The following is a 25,168-nucleotide window of genomic DNA, read 5'->3' as shown; positions in this document are numbered from 1 at the left end:
AGCCCCCTGGTGCCTTGGTTTCCCCATCTGCAAAATGGGGATGATACTGACCTCCTTTGTAAAATGCTTTGAGATTGATGGATAAAAAGTATTATATAAGGGCTTATCCACACAGTGGCGTCGTGCACTCTACAGGAGTGTGATTTCTGAAATGCACTAATGTGGTGTGCATTAACTGGCCTGTGCAGATGCTTCTGGTGTGCATTACAGGTTCCCTACTGTCATCTTTAAAGTGTACACCAGCAGGGTCCACATGGACCAATTAATACCCAACACATTAGTGTGTTTTAGAAATCAGCCTCCAAGGATGCATCACTCCACCATATAGACAAGCCCTAAGTTAGGTATTATGGTATACTCCCAATTATCTGAATAGCATGGGGTACACAGATTTTATTCGGATAACTGGGAGCTTCAATAATCGAGACGGCAGGAGCCATTCAGCAACAAGGTGGCCTACCCCGCAATCAGGGGCTCATTCTCCCAATCCTCCTTCCAGTCCTGGCTGGGGAAATCTGCTCTGCCCTGCTCACTCACTCCCATAACAGCAAGGCTACAGAGGGCTTCCTGTACTGGCACGAACCATTCACCAGCAGAGCAGCCTCCCTGCAACAGGGAGTTCCTCCTCCTCCCAGTCCTGGCTGGGGGTCTCTGCTCTATTATCTGAACCTTCACATTACACAAATCTCTTCCTTGTCCCCCAGCACGAGAGACACGGGGGAGAAGGAAGGGATTCCGATCAGGAAGGGATTTCTGTAGCTCAGATAATAGGGTTTCAGATAAATAGGAGTACACTATATTACTATTACAAATCCATTTTTAAAATGTGTAAAGTGTCATGGCTAGGGCAGGAACATGCGTCTCTGCAGTGCATTTTTTATTTTTATATTTAAATACATCAACAGCAAACGTAGGTAGAGTGATCTGGATTAATTTCTGTTTTTGCTAATTTAAAAAATACTTAGCTTTTTCTTGGAGGAGAATGGGATTTGGGAGTTTAATGTTTCATCAAATATGCTTTTGTTAAGTGCTGTTGAACAGGAACATTGCTTAAGGTCACAACAAACTTTTAAGTCAAATCACAGGCAACTAAGGAGCTCCTGTCCTCTTTCCACGACCTCCACGTCTACCACAGAAGGCCAATTATTTTAGAACAAAATGTGAGAAGTACATTCTCTCCCCTAGAGCAATGTTTGTTCATTGTTTCACTTCCATTTATGCTTCCACAATATGAGTTCACGTCTGCAGTTCCCATCTTCCCAACGGAAAACGGTGCTTGGTCAGCATCCCCATCACCACCACTTTTTTTTTCCTCACATTGAAAGGCTTATGATGCTTCAGATGCTTTAGCCTATGGTCAAGGCCAAATTCAGTCTATGTATTAAAGCAAGTTTAGACATACAGAGTTCAAAGGTCTACTGTATTCATTAGTGTTTGGGGTTTGTACAACTTTCTCAATTTACCTGACCTCTGTCTTCCAAAGTTCCCTAAAAGTAATTCAGAATTGTTTCACCAGCTTACTTAATTTTCTATACTCTTGACATTATCAAGCAAAATGAAAATTCTTTATCAACTTTTTCTCCTGAGTTCTAATCCTGGCTTAGACACTGACTCTTTCTGCAGCCTTGGGCAAGTTATTCAACCTCCCTGTGCCACATTGAGAGAAATTTACCAGCCTGTTTCAGGTTTGCTATTTTGGGAAACATGCTGAAAGAAACTCTGCTATGTGCATTGCTGTAAAATTTTGTATTCCCCCCCAGGGATTTTAAAGAAGAGGCTGAAATCTTGCTACTAGCTTTGTTTTTGTTTATTTTAATCTTAATTTAAACAAATTACTAAGAAAAAATGTATATAACACCAAATATCCATTACATAATATACAGAACTACAGAGGCACTGAGCATGATAAGCCCAGCCTCTCAACTACTCAGACCTCTATAGTGGGATGGTCAAAGACTAGCCTAAATTATTTACAATTTTTAAAACTACACTTAAATCTACTTCTAATTCATGCCAATGTATCATGTGCAATATAATTTTATCATTAACACATTTACAGAAAAACAGCTTTTCCAAAAGAAAATAACTTCCTCATCTAAACTGTAATAGAATAACACAATTATACCTGTGGAACTAGATGACTAAGGATTGGGAATGGGTACGGCTACAATTATGTGTCATCCATTTTTAGGTCAAGTCCCTAAGGTGCTGGCATACAAGGTAGAAGTCTTGGAAGTACAGAAAACAAGTCTCTGGCAATATTTTGTACCCAAAGTAACCACAATTTTTCTCTGTTTAGCACAAACAAGAAGAACAGCGCATGTGCTATTGAACAGTGAGTGGTTTAGAAGAAGAGGTCCCAGACTGCAGCTGACTTGCCAATCTCACCCAAATGTTTTTTAAAAAGATGGGTTGCTTGTTTGTTTTGTTTTTTAAAAACAGAGGTGGACACCCATGACCCTTTGGGGAATTAAAGCTTCTACTGTCTGTTCAGGTTCTTTGTGTTGTCCTAAAGCTCCTGTTCTGCATTAGCCACCCATGCAGTCTAGGTTTGTTTTCACTTTGGAGCTCTCTATGAAGTTTGTTGAATAGTTTCCCATCACACATCCACATGCTCACAGAAATACCACTAGGTCAAAAATCCTGGCTATTCTTTAAAAATGTGAAAGTCATAAAAGAAATCCAGGACTTACGATGATTGTGACAAAACTCCACCTTTGGCAATGGGTTTCATAATATCTACTGCTACTTTTGTTATTTCTGTTCTGTGCATAAGACAGAACTTCAGGCTCCATCTCCACAGATCCAGAACCTAAGAACTACGTCATTGGTTCAGATTTAACCAAATCAGTAATGACCAAGTCTTTCCGATAGAGCTGTTCGGTAGCCTATATGAAGTGAGTCAAGCATTATAATTCAGCTCCAGGTAGAGAGAGGCCATATCACCAGGGTACCCACAAAAGTGACTGGAATTAACACTAAATTTGGCCTATTTGCTGGTAATTAGGAAAGAGGACAAGGATTGACTCACCTAGGAAACGATATGGTGTCCCTCCCAAGCGGTATCTACACTAGAATTTTCAGCCACATCAAACATGGTCCACTAGCATAGGCAAGGTCCGTAGAGTTGAATATGCCATGCTGTATTGAAAAGGGGCTGAATGATGCACACTGTCCCACTATTAGCTGGGCAGATGAAGTGGACAAAAGTGTCTTGGGGGACAAGGTTGAACCTGTGCATATTCTAATATGTGCTGGCAAGAGTGACCCCTAGTTGACACAAAATAATCCTCTATCTGCCACAGGTTCCATTCAACTGGAAAAGTCTGAAGCAACACAGGAGTCCAGGAATTGGCTCACTCCAGCTACGCCCCAGCCTATAAAATACCACGAGTAGCTCAGTGACTCTGCACTAGGCAGAAGCTCAGAACTGCAGAGTACCAAGTCACCAGTTTCACTTCCTGGTTGGAAACAACTGCTCTGTTCATTCTGCAGAAAAAGCCTCCCCTTCCCATAAAGATTTAGGAATGTCAATGGTTTCCACAGACACTCCAATGTGACAATAGATTACTGCTGGGGAAATGTGTGATCAAAAATAATCGTGTGTGTGTGTGTGTGTGTGTCAGTGAGTGAGTGAGTAACACTATACATTCCTTCTAGCCCCTAAAATCACCCTGACAAGAAGCAGGAGAATGTGTGGAAACTAGGATATGGGGAATAAGTGGCACAAACCATTGACTGGTGGGGGAAAAAACTCTACATCCAACTCTTGGACCCACTAAATACCCCAAGTTGCTCCCTCAGGACAGACAAGGTGCACTCACCCTCTTGGCCCAGGGGATAGCCAGGGGAGAGAAAGCTGATGAAGTTCATGAAACCACTTCAGTTGCAAAATGATGAGATGAAAAAGTGTGGACATTCGAACCATTGTTCCCATTCCTCTCTGAGTTTTACATACAGCATTCCTTTGTATCACCCTGGCTGCAAGCCACTGGTCTCACCACTGATTGCAGAGACACACTGTCATGATTTTATGTTTGTACGAATACATTGAGACATAGCATGGAAATTGCCCCACAAGCAGCCCAAAGTGGCACCAATCTATAGTAGGATTTTTAACTAAATATGTTAACAGTAAAAATATGTAAACACACACAATTAAGATGCTAATAAATTAGACTCTCTCATATGATAATGGAAACTGGAATAAAATTATACTCATCTTAATCTTTTTTTCCCCATCATGATGACCAGACATGCAACACTGGGTCAACTTACAACCCTGAACAAGAGCTGGGGTGGAGAGAGGATTATTTAACAGTTGGTTCCATTATTGTTTCAAGAGTGAAGGGGGGTTAAAGGGCAATAGTTTAGTAATGAAGAAACTCCAAGGACCTAGAAAGCATGGCAGCCTCCAGAAGTGGATATGCCAAAAGACTGTAAAAAAGCTACAAAGCTGCTATTAAGATCCAAACCCTAAAACAAGCCCATAAAGTCAGAAAATATTTATCTGGAAGGGTGGTAGCCCAATAAAAGTTTTATGAATGTTTTACAACTGCCCTGTCAAGAGGCTGGCCGCTCAGTCACCTCCCGCCCCTTCTAAAAAACAACACATGCAAAAAACCTTCCCCATTGTGTCAGGTTCCAAAGTGGGAATGACAAGGCTGTTTGAAAAATGGAACTACTTCTCTCCCTCTTGTAAAAGCTAGCAGAATGTGCATTCCTTTGCTCCCACTCCCACTGCGTGTTATGTATAGGCAGGGAGTGAGGGCAATGGCCGCAGCTTTCAGCCTCAAAAAAGGAAATGGGAATCTCTGTAAGCTATCACCTGCCTCCACTATTTTTTTTTTTTTTTTGCCAGGGTTCCTTCTCCTGCCCACTAAGCTCTCCTACCTGTTTGGGGGAAGATTTATATGCACAAGTACTAGAGATGACTGGAACTCAGCAAAAGACAGTCAGTTCTTATAAAAAGAAATATTTGATTTGCAGGCTACATTTTAAGATGTTCAGCACTGATGCTTGTGGGCACTGGAAGGGAAAGTTGATGGCAGGAGAACACAAAGCAGAAAAAGAAGCTTTTGGATGGACGACATGGTGTCCTGGGTGGATCATAAGGACTATTTATCCACTATGAGATTAGCAAAGGATCATACAGAATGGGCTACCTGGGTTGCAAACCTCCAGTAATGGAGATGCCTAAGAAGATGACGACGACGATAAGGACATTATCCTCATTTTACCGATTTAATGGCTCATTCATTAATTTTCACCTTCTAAGGACAAACCCACCCAAAACAATCCTGCATAGTTTAGCGGTGGACAATGTGACCTAAGGAGTTACACTATTTCATCTTCAATTTTCATGATTCTCATCTCTAGTAACATTTTAGGACCTTCTGCTTTAAAAAATTCAAAGCAATACAGACAAACACTGTACATTTCAGTTACATTAAAGGATATTTATTCCTTTCATTACACACGGAGAGAAATCTGGAAATTCAAAAAGGTAAGATGGCCACTACTTCATTCTCCATCCATGCCACTGTGTCTTCCCCATCAATCTCCTCCCCGACTCTCAAATCTCACCCCAAAACAACAAAGGAAGGGGAACCCCTTCTGAATGGGGAATAATCACAATATGGTGAAACCAAACTAGTTAGGGATGGAAAAGACCCAGCACTTTATCAGCCCCCAGCCAGTGTGAGATTGTTTGCTATAGTGATGTCTGAAGTACTTCATCCATCATTTTTAAATGACCTAACCAATCAGGCTTCCATCAATTCCCTTTGGATTCTTTTCCATGGTCTATCAGGTCTGACCACTAGGAAACATTTCCAGAAAATTAATCCAAATTTTAATTTAAGATCATCCTATTACTCCTAGGTATGGCCACCCTAAATGATTCTTCTCGTGCTGCAACAAGCAAAATGGATGCTGGATTTCTTTTAAAAGATCATCATAGTGGAAAAGCACCACCCACTCTTGTGACTGAGTAACTGACATTCAATGATGTAACACAGCTTACACATGACTCCTCCCTCGCCCCGGTGAAGAAGTATTGCCGAGCCATTCCAGTGAACTGCTGGAAAGACAGATGTTTCCCATCAGCCATGTCATGTTTGTGTTAAATAACAGATATTTTTAACATATTGTGTTACTCCATCCATCTTAGTGAATTGCCCGTCTTGTAAAATTCTTTTAATTATGTTATTTTCTCTCCACTATCTTCATCATCTACAATTATTTATAGTATTATTGTCTTGGTTTCAAACACTAGTTATAAACATTGTTGCAACAGTTCCTAACTGGGGGGTTTATTTATTTGTCTCTGTGTGTGTGCGCGTGGGCACAAGAATAAAATAATTATTTGAAATATTTCGATGGGTTTCTTGCTCTCACACGCACCCCTCCCAAAAGGAAAATTTTAAGGTAATATTGAGCAGATCAAGTTTGTTTTTTCATTGGGGATCTCAAAGAATCAATCTTCCGGAGGATGGCACAGCTCCGTCCTGGGCCTGAAGCTCCGCCAGCCACTTACTTCTGGGGGAGCACAGCAACCTCTGAGCAGAGTTTGGCAGGAGTAAGTGCTTTGCTGGATTAAGTTTCAGCATAATGTTCTCGATAGGAATCAGAGCAGCATCCCTAAAGTGCACTGGGAGGCTAAAACGCCAACCATCAAGATGGATGGTTTGTTTTTATTTTTATAGAGATTTTCTAAACCTCAACTTTCACCCCTCACCCCTCTCACTCTCCCCCCTCCCATTCCCAGCCACCTCCAAAGGCCCATCTGTCTATTTCATTTAATAGAAACCTATATTTCCTAGCTAATGGATGCACTTGGCTAAGAAGAGATAATCTCTTTGTGTTCGCTTCAGTTGTCTCACTCCTATTATCATATTAATACTGATTAAATATGAAACCCAACACTTAAGACAGACCCCACGCATTATTTAAAAGGGGCAAAAAACCCATGAATTTGTACTTGCACATGCTAATCTACATGGAATGTGGTCCCCACTGGAAAGCGTCTCCTTCATGTTTGGATGCCACCCTTATTGATTTTCACAGGACAGTCCTGCTTTATTGGAGCTGTCCTATATGGGATCACAGGACATCAGAGGTTTCCTGAAATAGCTGTGGGGTTGAAACAGCCCTACATTAGAAGAGTGGTCCTGTTGTCATATCATTACAATCCAAGTAGCAGGGAAGTTTAAGGTCAATCCCTGGCTCTGACAGGAACTTCCTGTGGGCACTTGGGCAAATCACACTTTTTCACTCAGTTTCCCTATCTGCAAACAAAGACAATAGCTATGTCGAAGTGGGGTCGTGAGGCCAATTCATTAATGACTGTAAGGTGCTTCACATTGTATCTTCAGATTGGAGCTCTAAAGACAACTGAAATATAATCATCAAATAAGCAAAACTCATTCTACAAGTTTTAGGATTCAAGCTATTTTTTAAAATGGGCCACATTTTTTAAGGAGAGGGGAAGGGCTCCAGTCATATCTTATGAGAAGAATAAGATTTTATCATAACACTGAAAGGAAAAAAATCCACCTTCAAATTCCAAAAAACAATGACACATGCCCTACTGCAAGGAAAAATCAGGAGAAATTTTCAAGAAATCATCAATGAGTTAATATGTCAAGTGTACCATCCTATACCTGTTCGGAGGGGAACAGAGTGGGAGAGGACAGTTGTGGAGGAAATTCACTATTCAAAGATAAATGAACAAATTAATAGAATAATGTGTCTCTTCTGTTACAACTGCCTGTGAAAACTAGCAGCCTGGCAGGTGGTTGAGGAAGGAAACAAGTAATACTTAAACTTCACACACAACTTATTCTATTCTGGTTTTTATATTACACCCTTCACTGTGGTATTTTATATTACATCCTTCACTGTGGTCCCATTCTTTTTACTCAGTTCTTTCTTTGAAAACTCTGTTGAATAGTATGTGAAAAATGTGACAAACCTTTAAGAATTATCTGCTGTGGTACATTGTCTTTGGATTTTTGATATTGTCTGTTTAAATACATGACAATCACCACTTTTTGAGAAAGTGATTAACACTGCCACCTATTTTTGTAGGACCTATTGTATTATGTTTATTGCTGTGCTACACCAAGTCTGCAGAGGGAGTGCAAATTAATCAGATTTATTCCCAGAGGTGTGCTGACATCAAGTACATTGGTTTATGAATATGGAGGTAATCAATTAGAGCATTGTTAGCATCCACTCCATTACAAAACAAAACCAAAACCACCACACATAAACAGACCAATATCCTCTACCCAAATATTTGCTATGCATTATTAAAGTTAGTCCCTTAAAGTAATTGGAAGTGTCCACTCATTCTTTAGAGACTGAAGACTGGTCAGAGAGTTCCGGGCATCCCCATTCTTGAGGTACCCTTTCTGAAAAGGGATGCTACGTGTCCTGCACAACTTTGGAGGAGATGAGGTTACACTATGGTCAGAAAAGCTCCCTTGAGATGTCAAGAAGGCTAACCTAACCTTGTGAGATCCATATAAACAAACAACTGAACATGGAGAGCCTTGAACTGAGGGACTGCTGTTTACCTAACCCCTGAACTGCAAAAGACATTAATCCCTGCCTTATTAAAGAAATGCATACACTAGTTTGGCATGCCTGCTCGAGCAGCTCTCTCATATTCACAGCTTCTCAGGGGTTGAAGGAAGTTCTGACGGTCCCTGTCCCATAAATAAAATCCTTCTGGCTTGCGATAGCTAAATTTGTATTAAGACAGGCTGAGACAGCTCCAGTTAGAAGCCACAGGTGGGGGGTGGATTGAAGTGCCCTATATAAGTTCACTTAGTGGGTTTTTTCCCTTTTCCATTCCAAGTCAGCTCTAACTACCTGGTAAAATGAAACTAGCATGGAACCCAAAACTTCCCTCCATCAGCAGTATAAATATAGTAGAGCTGTATTCAAAAAACAGAAACTTGCCTACATAACCTGCGAGCATACATTTTAAATACAGAGAGATGGAGGCTACATCTACAGTATGGAGACTATAACAGCATAGCTATGTTGGTATAATCCCGTAATATAGTAGCTAAAGAAACAAAGCATTTCAACAGAATTTAATTCTGCCTTTGCAGAAATGTTTCTGCAAGTGATTTGTTTAAAGCCATGGGAGAAAACCATGTATCAAGCAAACAAGTTTTTCTTGTGGGGACAAAGTCCCAAATTGAGGAATTACTGACCTAAAAAAAAAAAAGCCAGTTCCCATTTGAACTCCAGAGGAACTATAACCTATGTACATCTTCAGAGGAGAAACTTGTTAGAACAATTGCTTGTTAATAGCAATGAGATATGAAAAAGAAAATCCATACTTCATGATACCCAGCTCTCTTCTGTCAGCAGAAACTTTTGTGCTTTGGCACATTTCCAGTTCTTTAAAAATGTCCTCTCCCCTGCACTAATAGGGGTACCCTGCATCCATTCTAACTTCTCCTCATTTATATCTCTCTTTGCATAGGCTGTATCACCATTATGCTAGGTTAAGAGAGAATTAATTATTCCTAATCATAGTGATTATGACTGGAGGAACAGGATCAAGGCTTTACAACAACAAAGACCAAATCTGTATATTTTCTGGTAATATTTTTATTATGGTAGCAACCATAACGTGCTGGGTGTTGTACTGATAAACAGGAAGAGAATCCATACCGCAAAGAGTTTACGCTCTAAATAGACAAGAGAAAGGGAGTATTCTTTTCTATAATTTATAGATGGAGAACTGAGGCAATGAGAGATTAATTGATTTACTCAAAATGTATAAGAAATCTGTGGTGGAGCCAAGAATTAAATGAAAATCCCTGAATGCCCAGCATAAGAACATAAGAATGGCCATACTGGCTCAGACCAAAGGTCCATTTAGGCCAGTATCCTGTCTTCCAACAGTGGCCAATGCCAGGTGCCCTAGAGGGAGTGAACAGAACAGGTAATCATCAGGCGATCTATCCTGTCGCCCATTCCTAGCTTCTGGCAAACAGAGGCTGGGGACACCATGCCCATCCTGGCTAATAGCTATTGATGGACCTATCCTCCCGTGAATTTATCTAGTTCTTTCTTGAACCCTGTTATCATCTTGGCCTTCACAATATTGACCTCAACCACAAGACCATTCCTCCTCATTTACATTCTAAAAAGACCAAAGCAGATGAAAGATGCAGCAACAGGCAAAGTGATGAAGGGGATGGTAGGCATCCAGCTCATTTGTTCAGTATTTAATATCAGTTTTATTTACTTTATTAAAAGCAGTTGTTTGGGGAAGAGTACAGGATTTGAAGCAAGCAAGAGTAATTGGCAGAGAAAGGGACTATGGGAGTAAGAAAGGTGAATGACTAAAGGGAGAGGGAAGTGTGAAGGTGAGAGGTGAAAAGGGAGGGAAGTGTAATGCACAGGGGGAATGAAGTTGAGGAACTGAAAGGTGGCAAAGAGTGAAAGCAGATTCCTGAAATTGTTTAAAATGTTACTGTCCAGCAGCGCTTCTTGACAACCAATTCCAGAACAAATTAAAAAGGGGGATTATAAACTCAAAAGAGGCAAAAAAAACCACATTATGTTAAAATCCACAGCATATGACTATGTGCAAAAAGTACTCGCCTGGGACTAGAGATCCTATGGCCAAGATTATAAACTCAACCATTATATTAAGAAAATAATTTAATTATCAGGATGGTTTGTTTTCTCCTTTTTGACAATAACCGTTATTTCACAGAAATACGGGCTATGCTTCCTGCAGCCATTTTTACGAAGTTTGGCTACTAATCACAGCTGTTATACTGTATTTATATACAGGAAATGCTTTAGTTACTTACGTACAATATTGCAACAGAAGATATACTGTAACAGAGAGCCATCATTACAGGTCTATAGAAGCTCTGTTTATGATCTATTCTTTGCTAAGCATTGAAACTATGATGAGTTCTGTATAAGATGCAATCTACGTAATATAGGCCTGACACACAAGGGTACTGTTAGGAAACAAACTATTTCGATGTCCTATACACATAGCCTGGGTCAAGGTTCCAAAGGTGAGTATCCCTGTCACATGACAGGGGTTAATCCCCATGAAGCAGCGATTATTGTTACAGTCAATGTTCCAAACAGCTTACAATTAAAACCACAAAGAAATGTGCCCCAAGGAAGTCCTAATGACATACACCTCTAAAATGTGCCCAGACTTTAAAAAGACATCAGAATAAATGTTAGTGGAAAGGGAAGGTGAAATGGGGGAACAATCAAAATCAAGGGAGCATAAAAGACTTCTTTACGGGAAATAGAAATATTTAATTTCCATTGCTCACCAGGCCTATCCTTATGGCATTTAAATTCTGAACGCAATATCTGTATTGCTAAGTTTCTATTTAAATATTTTACAATCACCACTTCTACCTGTGCATATGTGTAAGTCACAAGTAATTTTTAAAAAAAATTATTGAACATTACTAAAGAAAGTTCTCTCTTGGCCATCATCTGACCTAGGCCCCAGTCCAGCAATTTGATCCACATAAGTAGACCCTTGCACACACGTGCAGCCCCACTGAAGCCAATGAGGCCCTGTACAGCCACAAGGGTCCTTCCTTCCCAACTATGCAGCATTTATACAAATGAGAGACGCTGAAGATTTTCAAGGCTGTTTAAGATTATTATAAAAATTATAACTTAAGACTAGTTTTATGAGAAAAATACATATTGTTTTATTTCTGTAGAATCCTTCTTTGCCCTATCATGATCTTTTAAGGAGCACTGAATGAGTTACATATAGTATAAATTATATAGGATCTCATGCTGAATTATACTGAATATCACAGAATACCATAGAATTGTAGGACTGGAAGGGACCTTGAGAGGTCATCCAGCCAGTCCCCTGCACTCATGGCAGGACTAAATATTATCTACACCACCCCTGACAGTCATTTGTCTAACTTGCTCTTAAAAATCTCAAATGATGGAGATTCCACAACCTCCCTAGGCAATTTTTCACATGTTTAACCACCCTGACAGTTAGGAAGTTTTTCCTAATGTCCAACCTAAACTGTCCTTGCTGCAATTTAAGCCTACTGCTTCTTGTCCTATCCTCAGAGGTTAAGGAGAACAAGTTTTCTCCCTCCTCCTTGTAACAACCTTTTATGTACTTGAAAACTGTTATCAGCGCTAAGTAGAGCGGAAGAATTACTTCTTGTGTCTTGCTTACAACACTCCTGGTAATACATCGCAGAATGTTTGCTTTTTTTTCTTTTTTCTTTTTTTGTAATAGCGTTACACTGTTGATTCATATTTACCTTGTGATCCACTATGACACCCGGATCCCCTTCTGCAGTACTCCTTCCTAGGCACTCATTTCCCATTTTGTATGTGTATAACTGATTGTTCCTTCCTAAGTGAAGTACTTTGCATTTGTCCTTATTGAATTTCATCTGATTTACTTCAGACTATGTCTCCAGTTTATCCAGATTGTTTTGAATTTCAATCCTGTCCTCCAAAGCACTTGCAGCCTCTCCCAGCTTAGTATTGTTCACAAACTTTATAAGTCTACTCTCCATGCCATTATCTAAATCACTGATGAAGACATTGAACAGAACTGGACCCAGAATTGATCCCTGCAGGACCCCACTCGATATGCCCTTCCAGCTTGACTGAGAACCACTGATAACTACTCTCTGGGAATGGTTTTCCAACCAATTACACACCCACCTTATAGTAGCTCCATCGAGGCTGTATTTCCCTAGTTTGTTTATGAGACATTTCTCTGAGACAGTATCAAAAGTATGAAAATCCCTTTTCTTTCAATTGGATATTGTAAGAGGCACAGAAACCATTTTGGTGTTTTCATACAATTTAGCCAAACTGCCTAGGCAAATAATGAAGACACCGCTGTTTACTTTTTTTCTCTAAAATAGTAAATTCCACACAAGAAACTACAGAAGAGTGTTAAATTTTCCAAGTGGAACACCTGAAAGTCAGGAAATGCCAAAAGCAAGGTTGCATGTGCAACCTTCGTCTGCTCTTCTGCATATGTGTTATCATATGGTTTTAATTACATAACATTATTTCTATGAATAAAATAATAATAATAATAAAGTGAATTAAAGAGAGGTTCTGTAGATCCCTGTCACGTTCTAGTCCAAACCCCGTTTGCAAATACAGCAGTATAAATCCAAAATAAAACCACTGAAGCCAATAATAACGTGTAGAATTTGTCCTTTAGTGCACAGGATATATAGGTGAAATAAGAATGCCCACTTACCTTACCTTTTTGAGCTAAATGGAAAATCACTTCTTCTCCCAAGCTTTTCTTTGATTGTGCCTTACTCTCACGATCACACTCCCATTTTCATATCTAAATACCGCCCGCCCCAACGCTGCCCTTTGCCAACCAAGAGGGAGGAAAGAATTAATTGGTGCCATTTTTGCTTTTCAGAGGTGCTATGGTACTATGATGATGGGGGTTATAAGTGCCTAAATAGGTAAATTAAAAACCCCAGGAATCTTTACTTAGTGTCCTGCTCTAACCTGCACTATAAAGGTTAGAGCAGGACACTAATAAGTGTCAGGACATCAAATAAGTGTAGCTGGAAAGCCAAAGCTAGACTCAAACTGCAACATGTCTAAAAAAGGCTGCTGCCCCACTTCCTATTTCTAAATTCAGCTGATCTTTACTGTCTTAAGCGTTTCACTCTCTCTTCTAGCCTTGCCCAGTTTAATGCAACCATCCTGCATTGTGAAAGCAGTTCACTAAACTGTTACCTGCAGAAACTTGTTAAATGAATAAAATTGTCATATACCATTTTTACTCTGTTAATGAGTTTATTCCATCATCTGGTATTTTTTCAGGAAGGCTTTGCTGTTAGAGAAAATGAAGTTTGGAATGGCACTGAGAAATAGCTTCTTGGGGACAACCCAGTCCCACATAGCCTCCACGAGCACAGAGGAACCTCTTGGAGCAAAATCAGCGTGGTTGCTCTGTGTAAGTGAGGGGAAGAACCTAAAAAGGGTTGCACACCTCAGTGCATCAGACCCCAGCTCTGGGCCTCCTCACAACCTGATGCACAGCAAAAATGGTTCAGCTGTTTCTGAAAATGAGATTAGGGGAAAATATATTGTTTTGCCCGTATTAAAAAGATCTTACAACCATTTTGTGGGGAAGCTCTACTGCTTTGGAGAAAGCACTTCAGATACAGCAAAGGGGGTGGCCTTTGTGTCAGGGATATGTCCTTTGCTGTCCCAGTGAAAATCCACAAAATTTGGCCAAGTTACAAGCCTTTGAATAATATCAGTTCACATACTTTCAGTAGAGACTTGTTAAGATTTTGGAAGCTAGATTCCCTGAAGATTACATCTGCTCTGGGTATGCTCTAGCCTTGGGCCGAGTGGACTTTTCCTGTAATTGTTGCTCCAAACTGCTGCAGGCTGCTGTGGTGCTGGGCATCGGAACTAAGAGCAAGGATATTATCTATCTGTGCCCTCTGTACTCCCCCTGCTGGTGCCAGGCCTGAGAGAAAGAGGAGAGATGGCAGCCACAGAGGGAGTACATTGTGACAAGGAGCCCTGGGGAACTGGGGAGCAGAAGGGGACTGGAAGCTGGCCTGAGTCAGGAAGACAAATTGGGACTCATTGGACAGAGCCAGGGAGCCAAAGGGGGGGAAGACTTAGACAAGAAGCCTCCTTGGAAGTTATTCTGTTAGTTCAAATAGGAGAATTTTGTGCTATGAATCTTAAAATTTGGTTTGAGAATGAGTACATGCATATTTTAGCTTGCACCAATAGGATGCTTTCACTCTCTCGGGGGGAGGAAAGGGTTCAGCGTGTTTTGCTCTTTAGCACCACCTAACAGCTGCTGACGGAGCAGTCTTTTTTCCCCAGAAACCACCCAGATTCTTAAGTCCAAGCGGAGTGCACCGACTACCACGGATATACGGGGGAGAGTAGGGGAGAAGCATTAGAATTGTACAAGATGACCCAGGAACAGTAGCAAGAGGAAATCTATAGAGCCTCCAGTTAGACTGGCTAACTCTTCCTTGTAGGAAGGGGATTATCTTTATGGGGATGATTTATACGTTTTTGCTGGAGGTGGATAACACTATGATGTCTGGGGTTCCTTTCCCACAAAAAGGAGTATAAGGGGAGAAGGGAAGGTGGCTTTATCTAATTCTGTGCAACTGTTCAAAGAAATGTCTGTTCACCTGCAGAAAAAGAAGAAGGCATTCTGTCGCACACACTACAGTAGTCTACACAGTACACAGCTTGTGGGCCTACCTAGGAGTTCGGTTGTTGGGCACATTTTTCAGAAGCACCGGTATGCACTCAATGCATACTATATGTCTCCTGGTGCTTTATATTTCCACCCTCAGTGTTCGCTCAGTCCTAGAACAGCAGACTGCTAAACAAATGTTCTAATTACAATCCAATACTTGAATAATGGTCCTAGAATCCGCACAAACAATATTAACTCTAGCCGCAATGACCAGCTGCCTGTCAAGCCAATCTGTAAAATCAGTGCATCACTCTTCAGTGCTCCAAGTTTAGACAGAACCTACTGCACTTCACTCATTACTGTCAAGAGGTAAGATCTTCCAGATACTAGCACAGAAGAGGAGGAGCACCAGATAAAAAATTATACATATTTGACTTCTGTTTTCAATCAAGAGGAAAGTGTATAAATCCTTGCTTTGTCTCAGCCAACAATACTCTCCAAGGTCAATAAATCTGGATATTCAGCTCTTCAAAGGTCAATGTGTGCTTACAAGGTAGACTAGACTCTTTCTGGCCAGCTTCTCCATGTAAATGCAATCCAGACTTCTAGCTCCTTTGTGGTCAACAGGACTTTTACATTGCCACAGTTTAATCCGCTCAAGAGAGGATCATAAAGGGAAGTGATGCTTCCCTGGCAACAATCCTCTCTCAGCCTCTGTCCATACTACACAAGCCAACTTTCACAAAGAGGAAAGGAGATTTATGCTTGAAGTATCCCTTAAGGATTTTAGGTTTTGTTTGTTTTAGAGGGTAGGGGAAGGAGGACTTTGAAAGAACAAGCAGAACTAATCTTCAGCTTTTAAATAAAATGCAACTTACACAGATTTCTTGCCCTTGGGTTTTGTGTTCTCCTCTCAACTGAAAAGCTACTCAGCCGCACCTGATGCTGACAGTAAAGGCAACCCACGAGGCTTAGAGACTTGCAATTTTTTATTTTATTTTAATAAAAAGGGACCCAGATTCGGCAGGCATGGACACAAAAAGTGCTTCAATTCCATTTGGCTTAGAGAGAAAGATTATCCTATTTTCATATAATACCACAAGAAAAGGATTCCAAAGGGTGGGAGCCCTCACAAAAAGTAAGCATGCTGGCTAGTTAAAGGCTCTCTAAAGCTATACTTCCATGTTCTCATGGTGTTAGATTTGTGGGGGTAAATATAAGAACATAAGAATGGCCATACTGGGTCAGACCAAAGGTCCACCCTGTCTACCGACAGTGACCAGGTGCCCCAGTGGGAGTGAACCTTACAGATAATGATCAGGTGCTCTCTCTCCTGCCATCCATCTCCGCCCTCTGACAAACAGAGGCTAGGGACACCACTCCTTACCAATCCTGGCTAATAGCCATTAATGGACTTAACCTCCATGAATTTATCCAGTTCTCTTTTAAATCCTGTTATAGTCCTAGCCTTCACAACCTCCTCAGTCAAGGAGTTCCACAAGTTGACTGAACGCTGAATGAAGAAGAACTTCCTTTTATTTGTTTTAAACCTGCTACCCATTAATTTCATTTGGTGGCCCCTAATTCTTATATTATGGGAACAAGTAAATAACTTTTCCTTATTCACTTTCTCCACACAACTCATGATTTTATATACCTCTATCATATCCCCCCATTTGTCTCCTCTTTCCAAGATGAAGAGTCCTAGCCTCTTTAATCTCTCCTCATATGGGACCCGTTCCAAACACCTAATCATTTTAGTTGCCCTTTCCTGAACCTTTTCTAATATCAGTATATCTTTTTTCAGATGAGGGAACCACATCTGTACACAGTATCCAAGATGTGGGCGTACCATGGATTTATATAAGGGCAATAAGATATTCTCCGTCTTATTCTCTATCCCTGTTTTAATGATTCCTAACATCCCGTTTGCTTTTTTGACTGCCGCTGCACACTGCGTGGACATCTTCAGAGAACAAGCCACAATGACTCCAAGACCTTTCTCCTGATTAGTTGTAACTAAATTAGCCCCCATCATATTGTATGTACAGTTGGGGTTATTTTTTTCCAATATGCATTACTTTACATTTATCCACATTAAATTTAATTTGCCATTTTGTTGCCCAATCACTTAGTTTTGTGAGATCTTTTTGAAGTTCTTCACATTCTGCTTTGGTCTTAACTATCTTGAGCAGTTTAGTATCATCTGCAAGAGCATTTTAGTATCATTCCATCTGGGGTGGAACATGAAAAGGTGTATACAAGATGTGGATATCTAACCTGTTGTTGGGATACCGGGATGATAACACTGAACAACATGGAAGGCAGCCTGGCCCAGCACCTTGGGGTGCTCTCCACTTACTTTTTTCCCATCTTTGTTTCTAATGGTCTTCGTAAGGTTGTAAATATGCACAATGTAAGATTAAGTATAAACAATGCAGGAAACCACTTTACTGGATTTATCTTTTTCTTATACTAATGTATATTGATTTTTCTATTATTTCAATTATATTTGTCTCTATTTAATTAAAGCTCATAAAGTTTGTGTGTGTTTCACCAATATCATCATAATTAACTTTAAGTATCCACCTGAATAAAGAACCTGTCACTTGTAACTCGTGCATGGTGCACGCCAACAAATTATTTTATAATTGCAATCAACAATCAGGCTACAATTGCCAAAGTCACGAAACGCAAGTAGTCCAAAAGTACCAACTATTAATAGTGTACGGGTGTCTGGGAGATCTGTAAAGAAACCTCCTGATATTTTAAGTAGGCATAGCATAGAGTAGTCTAGATCTTCAATAAGGATCCTGGGTGAATCTGTATGGTATATAGACTATTTTTCCATTAAAATTTTTCTCACTTTACATTATTCTAGTCTCTGTTATTATTATTTAAACTCTGCCCACTCTGATTCCCGTCTCCTAAGAAGAATGTCAACCAAACAACGACAGGTGTCCAACTTTCAGACACACAATGTTCATATGGGACTGAAATTAGACAAAACATGGTTGTGCCCATCCTTAGTTCTTAGTCACATCAACGACTTCTCTCTACATGGTAGGCAATTTTATGAATCAGCGTGGGAGGTCTATTCAATAAATGTGTGGCACCCTCTGCTGTCACAGGTGGCTACAGAAGTGTCACAATGGGAAGGTAACATATTTTTGGTATGCAAGACACCAGGGCAGAATTAGACCAGGAATCCTACAATATCTAGCTTTGCACACCAGAATGTAAGATCTCTAGGACAAAGAACATCTGCTAGTTCTTATCACTCACATCATCCTCTACCAAAACAACAGTATGACAGACAGCATTCTAGGAACACACACATTCTGTCCTCTTCGCCAAAGAGCAAGTACACAGCATCAGTCAATAGGGTGGGTATAAGTTAAATCTTTAACTTTTTATGCTAACTTATAGGTGGTTTAACCCTTCTACTAAAGGTATGGCTGCAGATGTGGAATATATTAGCTCTTTCATATGTGCCAATACTCGGAACTGGAAGATAAAAGAAAAAAAACGTAAGGCATGCCCACAAATAAATTTGGTTTTGTCTTCATCAGCTGTCAGAAAAGAGGAGCACAATCACCCTGAATTGGTACAAGTAATATCAAAGAAAAAACTCTTGCTTGTTTGTGTCTTCCTATGAAAAGTATGCATTTATATATTTAAATCCACTTGACTCACATAAACTCTTGTGAATTTATTGGATACGCACTGCTTCTTTTGCATTAAGAAACAATGTAGCTTTTTAACAACAAATATGAATAGTAATTTCTATTGTAATGAGAAGAGGGAAAAGAAGAACTGCAGTCAAATGTGCCACAGAGCAAGAGAAAGGATAAATCCTTTCCTAACAATTAGCTAATTAAGGCTGAGTCAGAAATGAGAATGAACTATGCCTGTGATATCAAGTGTGCTCAAATTAGATTAAAAAAGCCACCAAGTTTTAAGGCCAATACATGTGACAATAACTTTATACCAAGCCAGAAAGAATGGAATGGGCATACCTATAGCTAATCTACTGACTGGTGACCTGAGCCACACCAACCCACATCATGATATCACAAACTGTATGTGAATGAGAAACCTCTAAAAAAAACAAAACAAAACAAAAAACAAACCCCAAAAGGCAGGTGATTCACATTCCTTTGAGTTGCTTATTGATTCCATAACCCACCGAGATCTGTACTGTTGGAATTACAGTCTTCCAGAGGAGATGAACACAAGGTCATTAAAGATTCAGTGGCACTTAGCTAGAGTAGGGCAATTGGTTAAATGCTTTCTCCTAAATTTGTTCAGAAGTTTCAACAAATACAGAATTCTTCACTTCCTTTACCCTAACTGAAGTGTAGTGTTACTGTGCACTATTAGAACAGTTGCCATGTGTCACTCCCTTAATGAGATGCAGTTCAGTGACAATTCTCACCACACACAGTGTACAGTTTGCAAAGCACTCTGGGATAACTTTGCATTTATAACGTTGCTTATTTTTCAGAAGCCCACTAAATGTATCTTATAGAAAAGTATTGTACATAGTACACATTTTAAGCATTTGAAGGACACAGCACGATAGTTGTGAAAAATATAAGTGCCACCCCATAGATTAGCATCTCCTATCATTTCTTCCACAGTTAAACCATTACATTTACTTGCTGCAAAATCCATCCGCACAGAATAAAAAAAAAATCTGTCAGCAAATGCATATCTATTTTTGCTTGAAACGCCATTACCACCAAGCAGGAATGCCATATCTTGCCATTCGGAATAAATTTTGGCCTGATATCATCACAGAAATCAGCGATGCAAAAGATTTTTTACGAGTGTCTTGTTCTTATACCTCCCACCACCCTGGTTTTTCCTTAAAGAGCATACACAAACATTTGGTCTAATCTATATTTGAATTAACTCGAGTGATCGAACATCCGCTACTTCATCTGCGGGGATGATTTTACGGTCCCATAAATCTATGTTAAGAAACTTTTATTGATAGTCAAGCTTCATTTTCCTTTGCTTCACTTCACACTATTATTTTTAGTCCTACCTACTTGGACCACCCGAAAAGATTCCTCTCCATCTTCAGTGTTTATGCTCTTCAAATATTTGTAGCTAATCATCTCTCCCACTTAGTCATCATTTAGCCAAGTTATACGTATTTCTTTTCATCTTCCTTCCCTCGTAAATCAATCCCTCCAGCCCCTTAATCGTTTTTGTTGCTCTTTTGTGAATTCCATCCAATTTGATGACATCTTTCCAGGACTGAGACACTCACAACTGCATGCAGTATTCTAGGTGTGGTCTTATCTAGAGGAAGGAAATAAATCCTCTTTGTACTTATATAGTGACATTAATCCACAGACCCCAAAACGATTTACCTCAGTAGATAATTACTATCTCCATTTTACAAAGGGGGAAACTGAGGTACAGAGAAAGGAAGCATCTTGCCCAGTGTTGCACATAAAGTCAGTGGCAGAATCAGAAGAACAGGTGTCCTGATTCCCAATGACTTAGTCAAACCAACAGAGAACATCTGCCCTTATCTCCCTCACTCTTCTCCCAGCTAGTTGAGCTACCAACCTCTGCTAGCTATATCTGAGGTATAACAACAAATCCCTGCACAACAAAACCAACCCAAAACTATCATAGGTTAACTATCCAACCAATCTGCCCATTTCCACAAATTACATTCCAGCAGTCAAGACTGGTTTTAAGTGATACAAAACTAACTGTTGTGCATGTTAGGTTGAAGCAGTTTTCATCTTGTAAGGTTTGTTTGTTTGTTTTTGGTTCAGATCTCTTTTTTAAGGAATCCTCAGTAAACTAACTAAAGAACTTCAGAAAGGTTGAAAATAATTCTTTATGGAAGGAATCTATAGGGGAAGTCTGTAAGGGAAAGCCAGGCTAAAGGCTGAGGGGGAGAAGAATCTGACCAGTTAAATTTAATTTAAAAAAAAAAAAACTTGGAAAACCCATAAACAGGATGCAGACACATTAAAAAAGCAACACTGACCTAACAAAGGAATGTGAACTGTAGTTGACTTAAACAGCATCATATCCATTACCCCTCCCTACACACACAAATCTTGGAAACTCTTAAAGGAACCAAGTTATTTAAAATTTTTCAAACCTTCCATTTACTTTTCACTACACACACTTTTCACCTATGATACTGTCTTGCTTTGGCCACTGCCCCTTCTTTCTGGTTAGCAAAGCCCCCAAACTTGCTTCAAGATAAAGAAAAAAATAGCTATAATATTCGCCCTTGTCTTGTAAAAATATTAAATTCTAACATGACCAGAACACAAAGACTCATCAGAAGAAGAACAGGAACTGAGAGGATTCTCTGTTCTATGATCTGATCTACTGTTCAACTTCAGAAAATATCAGCATGAGTAGATTGTAAGCATGAGTAGATTGTAAGCACCTTGGAGCAGAGACTATTTCTTCCTACTTTTGTTCAGAACTCAGCACTCTGTTAATACAGAATGAATAATTATAATGTTTGCAGAAATGGAGAACCCAGGGAGGTACTCATTTCTCACACTCTTACTTCCTAAAGGATGGCAAAGGCTCATTTGGCAAAGGGAACCTAGCAGGCTCCATCCTGTCCCATATGGGACTCGTTTTTTCCATCAAGAGTTTGATCATATTATAGACACAATTTTTCTGTTATCTGATAAACGTAATCACCACTGACAACACTTAACAATGCTCACTAAGTTTTAATGCCTGAATTCATCTCTAAGTTTCCATCTGTATCAGCATTTTTATCTAAGAGGTCGAGTATTGGACTCATTCCCACGTGAGCAGCTGATCTATCCACCGCTCAGGCTACCCTTTGATCCAAAAAAAAAAAAAAGGCTACTGAAAGAAGGCACCAGGGCAGTGTTATTTACAAATACTTTGCCTCGGTTTTCTCTTTGGAAAGACCTATTCACACATTTTTTCACCTCCTACCTTAAGCAAACCTATGCTTGCAGCACTATTTTTGCCAACAACCCAATGCTGTTCTTTAGCAGGGTTTCAAATTCAAAAAAGGGCAAAGAAAATTCATCTACCTCCGTGGCAAATCATTTTTAAGGTCTCCATTGTGTCTGCCAACTAGGGTCTCAGACCCATCAGCAGAGTTTCCCAACTGGTGGCTAAACTGGAATTGTGAGTGTCCAACACATTACCTCACTCAAGACACAAATGGGGAGCTTTTTTTTCTAGTCATCACATTCACCAGGTAAGCCAAAAGGACAGAGCCTCCCACAGTCTAACCAGATAGGTAAAATCTGCACTAAACTGGCGTTAGCTGAAAGCTGAGGGAGAGAGTGGTCAATCTTGAAAGAGGGACTGGAAATCAGGAGACTTCAAGTCTTTTCCCAGATCTGTCAATGAGTTGCTGTGTCCTTGTGCAATGTCACTTAACTTCATGGTAGCTTCCCCATTTGTATAACAGAAGTAAGCAATACTTACCTCATTGGGGGTAGTAAGAATTAACTAGTTAACATTTGCAAAATACTCAGATCTTTGGACTGAAGACACTAGAGAAATGAAAAGTATTACTATTATTATTTTATTTTTATTCTTATTTTATTATTTGAATTTTAAATGCAGCACTTATTGGTGTCATGACCCAGAACAACTGTTGTCATAGTAGTATGCTTCCAAATGAGGGAAGCAAAAATCACAGTGACAACACAAATAAATCAAAATAAGCCACAATGCCCACCATCCAAAGTTCTGTGACATTAAAGGCGAAAAAACCTCTTTGTTGTGATTCACCAAGGATTAAAACTACTGTAGCATAAAATGTTATAAAAGTAGAAGATGCAAAAGCAGTTACAGAAGGTATGGATACACTCAAAAACTCTACAATCCACTTATCAAAGAGATTGCAGTTTGTATTTCAAGGCAGGTTAGATAATAATATGCATAATATGGAGTATGGTTAAGGAAACTATATCCTGAATTTGTTGTATTTGATAAATAACTACAAGTAAAAATGAATGAGGAGACACTCTTTCTTGCTAACTTGTTTTAATTCCACATCACTAATCTTTTGCTCACTGTGATGCTGCCGGAAACTTTACAATGAAATCCACACACCCCAAAAGTACGTTCCAGGTTGCTGAGCACTAAAGGGGAAGGGACGTCAAGCCCTAAGTTTGTTGACAGACAGCAGGGGTGGCTGCATCCCACAGAGTTTGATAACATAACATCATGGCCTCTGCCACTTAATAATAGGAGGAGCAGCCCACTGAGAATAAAGGACCCACTAACTGTTGATACATCTGGATCTGAACTGATGCTGCAACTGGCTCCCTTTTGTGAAAATTAGGATCAGCCCTCATTTAGACAAAGTTTCGATGTCTTCTACACTTGAAATTTCTGTTAGCCGAAGGGATAAGCACTTACTTGGAATTCGGATTTTAAATTTGCCACTCTGCCCAAAGCCGCCCTCTATTACTCCATCCTCTCCTGTAGATAGTTTGACTTTTAACCCCACAAAAATCTGGATGTTGGTCTCCTTCTTAAACAATGAACGACCGATCACACTATAATCATCCAGCACCTGCAAAAGAAAAGAAAAAAATATATATATACACACACAGATATATATGTGAGCCTAAATCATAGAATAACAAGAACAATTATACATATATGGAACACATTATAATTTGGTGTGCTTTAAAGCTTTCATCAGCATGAATTTGGGATGGCCACAACTCTCAGATGGCATAGTATGTACATAAATACTTATTCTAAGTGAGCACAGGACTGATAGCCAGGAACTACTGAGTTCTAATCCCAACTCTTTTCCAGAACTGCAAGGGAACTTCTGTAAGTCAATTTCTGTGCCTCAGACTCACCTACTGTAAACACAGGGGGAATAATACTCACCTACCTCATATAAGTGATGTGAAGATTAATTAGTTAGCATCTATTAAGTGCTCTGAAATCTTTCCATGAAAGGCAATGGAGAAGTGCAATTGTTATTAATGACCCTCACCACAAAGCAGTTTATTCCATCACTTACCCCAACATCATTTCCATAGATACTCCACTTCCTTCAACATCAGTTCTGTGCTCATGCCACCTTGGTTTCAGTCAAGCAGGTGATTACTTAGAATTCCTCAATACAACCCTTTAAATACTGTATGTAGAAGTGAATTTTTAATCATGTTGATTTGTTAAATCAAAACTCGAATAACAGTTGTACTGAATTTTAAATTCAAGGTTTGTAACCAAGTGGGAGGAACCATTCCAAGTTTGGATTCTTAATTAAGTGATCAGGCACAAGAACCAGCAAGCTTGGTGGGTAGGGTGAGATAAACAACCCTCCCTACCGCATTATGAAGCATAAGGTGCAGCCAACTGAGCCTAATCCCCAAGGTGTGAATATCTTTGGATGCTACTAACTCCTGGAGTTACTGTACCTCCCTCACTGCAGTAACAAGAGTCGTTATTTGTGGGAAGGAATTTGTTCCTTTATTACAGTGGAAGTTGCAGCTGGCTTCAGCAAAGGTTTCTTCATTGCACCTAAGTGGTCATTTTAGCCAAGCTATTAAGAAAAACGTTTTGAGAGCCACAAATTAGTCTGAATATTCCCTCAGTCCACAGTTTGATACTCCACAGCATTATGACCCATCAGTTACAAGCTACTCTGATTTCTTAGAAACTTCTCTTCCATAGGCAAACATTTGCAGAGCGTGAGGAATTACAAGCCACCAGTGTTCTTTTTCATGTTTTTAAATTAAGATGCTTAAAAAAAAAATATACCACTCTATTCTAATTCCTGACATTTCTCAGGTGTCTACCTAAGCAATCTAACACCCCATTTCTAAATTTTTAATTGTTTAAACACAAAAATGAGAAAGATCAATAGAACATCCCAGTGGAAAAAAAATCTAGAGTTCTTCAATCCTGTAGCCCTAGCTTTTA

At 39.7% G+C, this 25,168-nt stretch overlaps 1 protein-coding gene across 5 annotated transcripts in view; it reads right to left on the bottom strand.

The window, feature by feature from the left end:
* EEFSEC (eukaryotic elongation factor, selenocysteine-tRNA specific) overlaps positions 1-25,168 on the bottom strand; it is a 223,087-nt gene that overhangs the window by 78,812 nt on the left and 119,107 nt on the right. For 4 of the 5 annotated variants that reach the window (XR_012159786.2, XM_073351381.2, XM_073351380.2 and 1 more), the window contains exon 6: positions 23,642-23,798. Coding sequence is in view for 4 of the 5 variants with exons in the window: in XM_073351381.2 (XP_073207482.1) it covers positions 23,642-23,798 (157 nt within the window). In the remaining variant the exon portion in view is untranslated. Of the gene's footprint in view, positions 1-18,680; positions 20,543-23,641; positions 23,799-25,168 lie in introns of those variants that run through there. The other variant, XM_073351383.2, reaches the window with a different exon arrangement.

This window comes from Lepidochelys kempii, chromosome 7, assembly GCF_965140285.1.
Source record: "Lepidochelys kempii isolate rLepKem1 chromosome 7, rLepKem1.hap1, whole genome shotgun sequence".
In the NCBI taxonomy this organism is placed as follows: domain Eukaryota; kingdom Metazoa; phylum Chordata; order Testudines; family Cheloniidae; genus Lepidochelys; species Lepidochelys kempii.
Note: the sequence above shows the minus strand (reverse complement) of the source record. Positions and strands in the feature narration are given on the sequence as shown.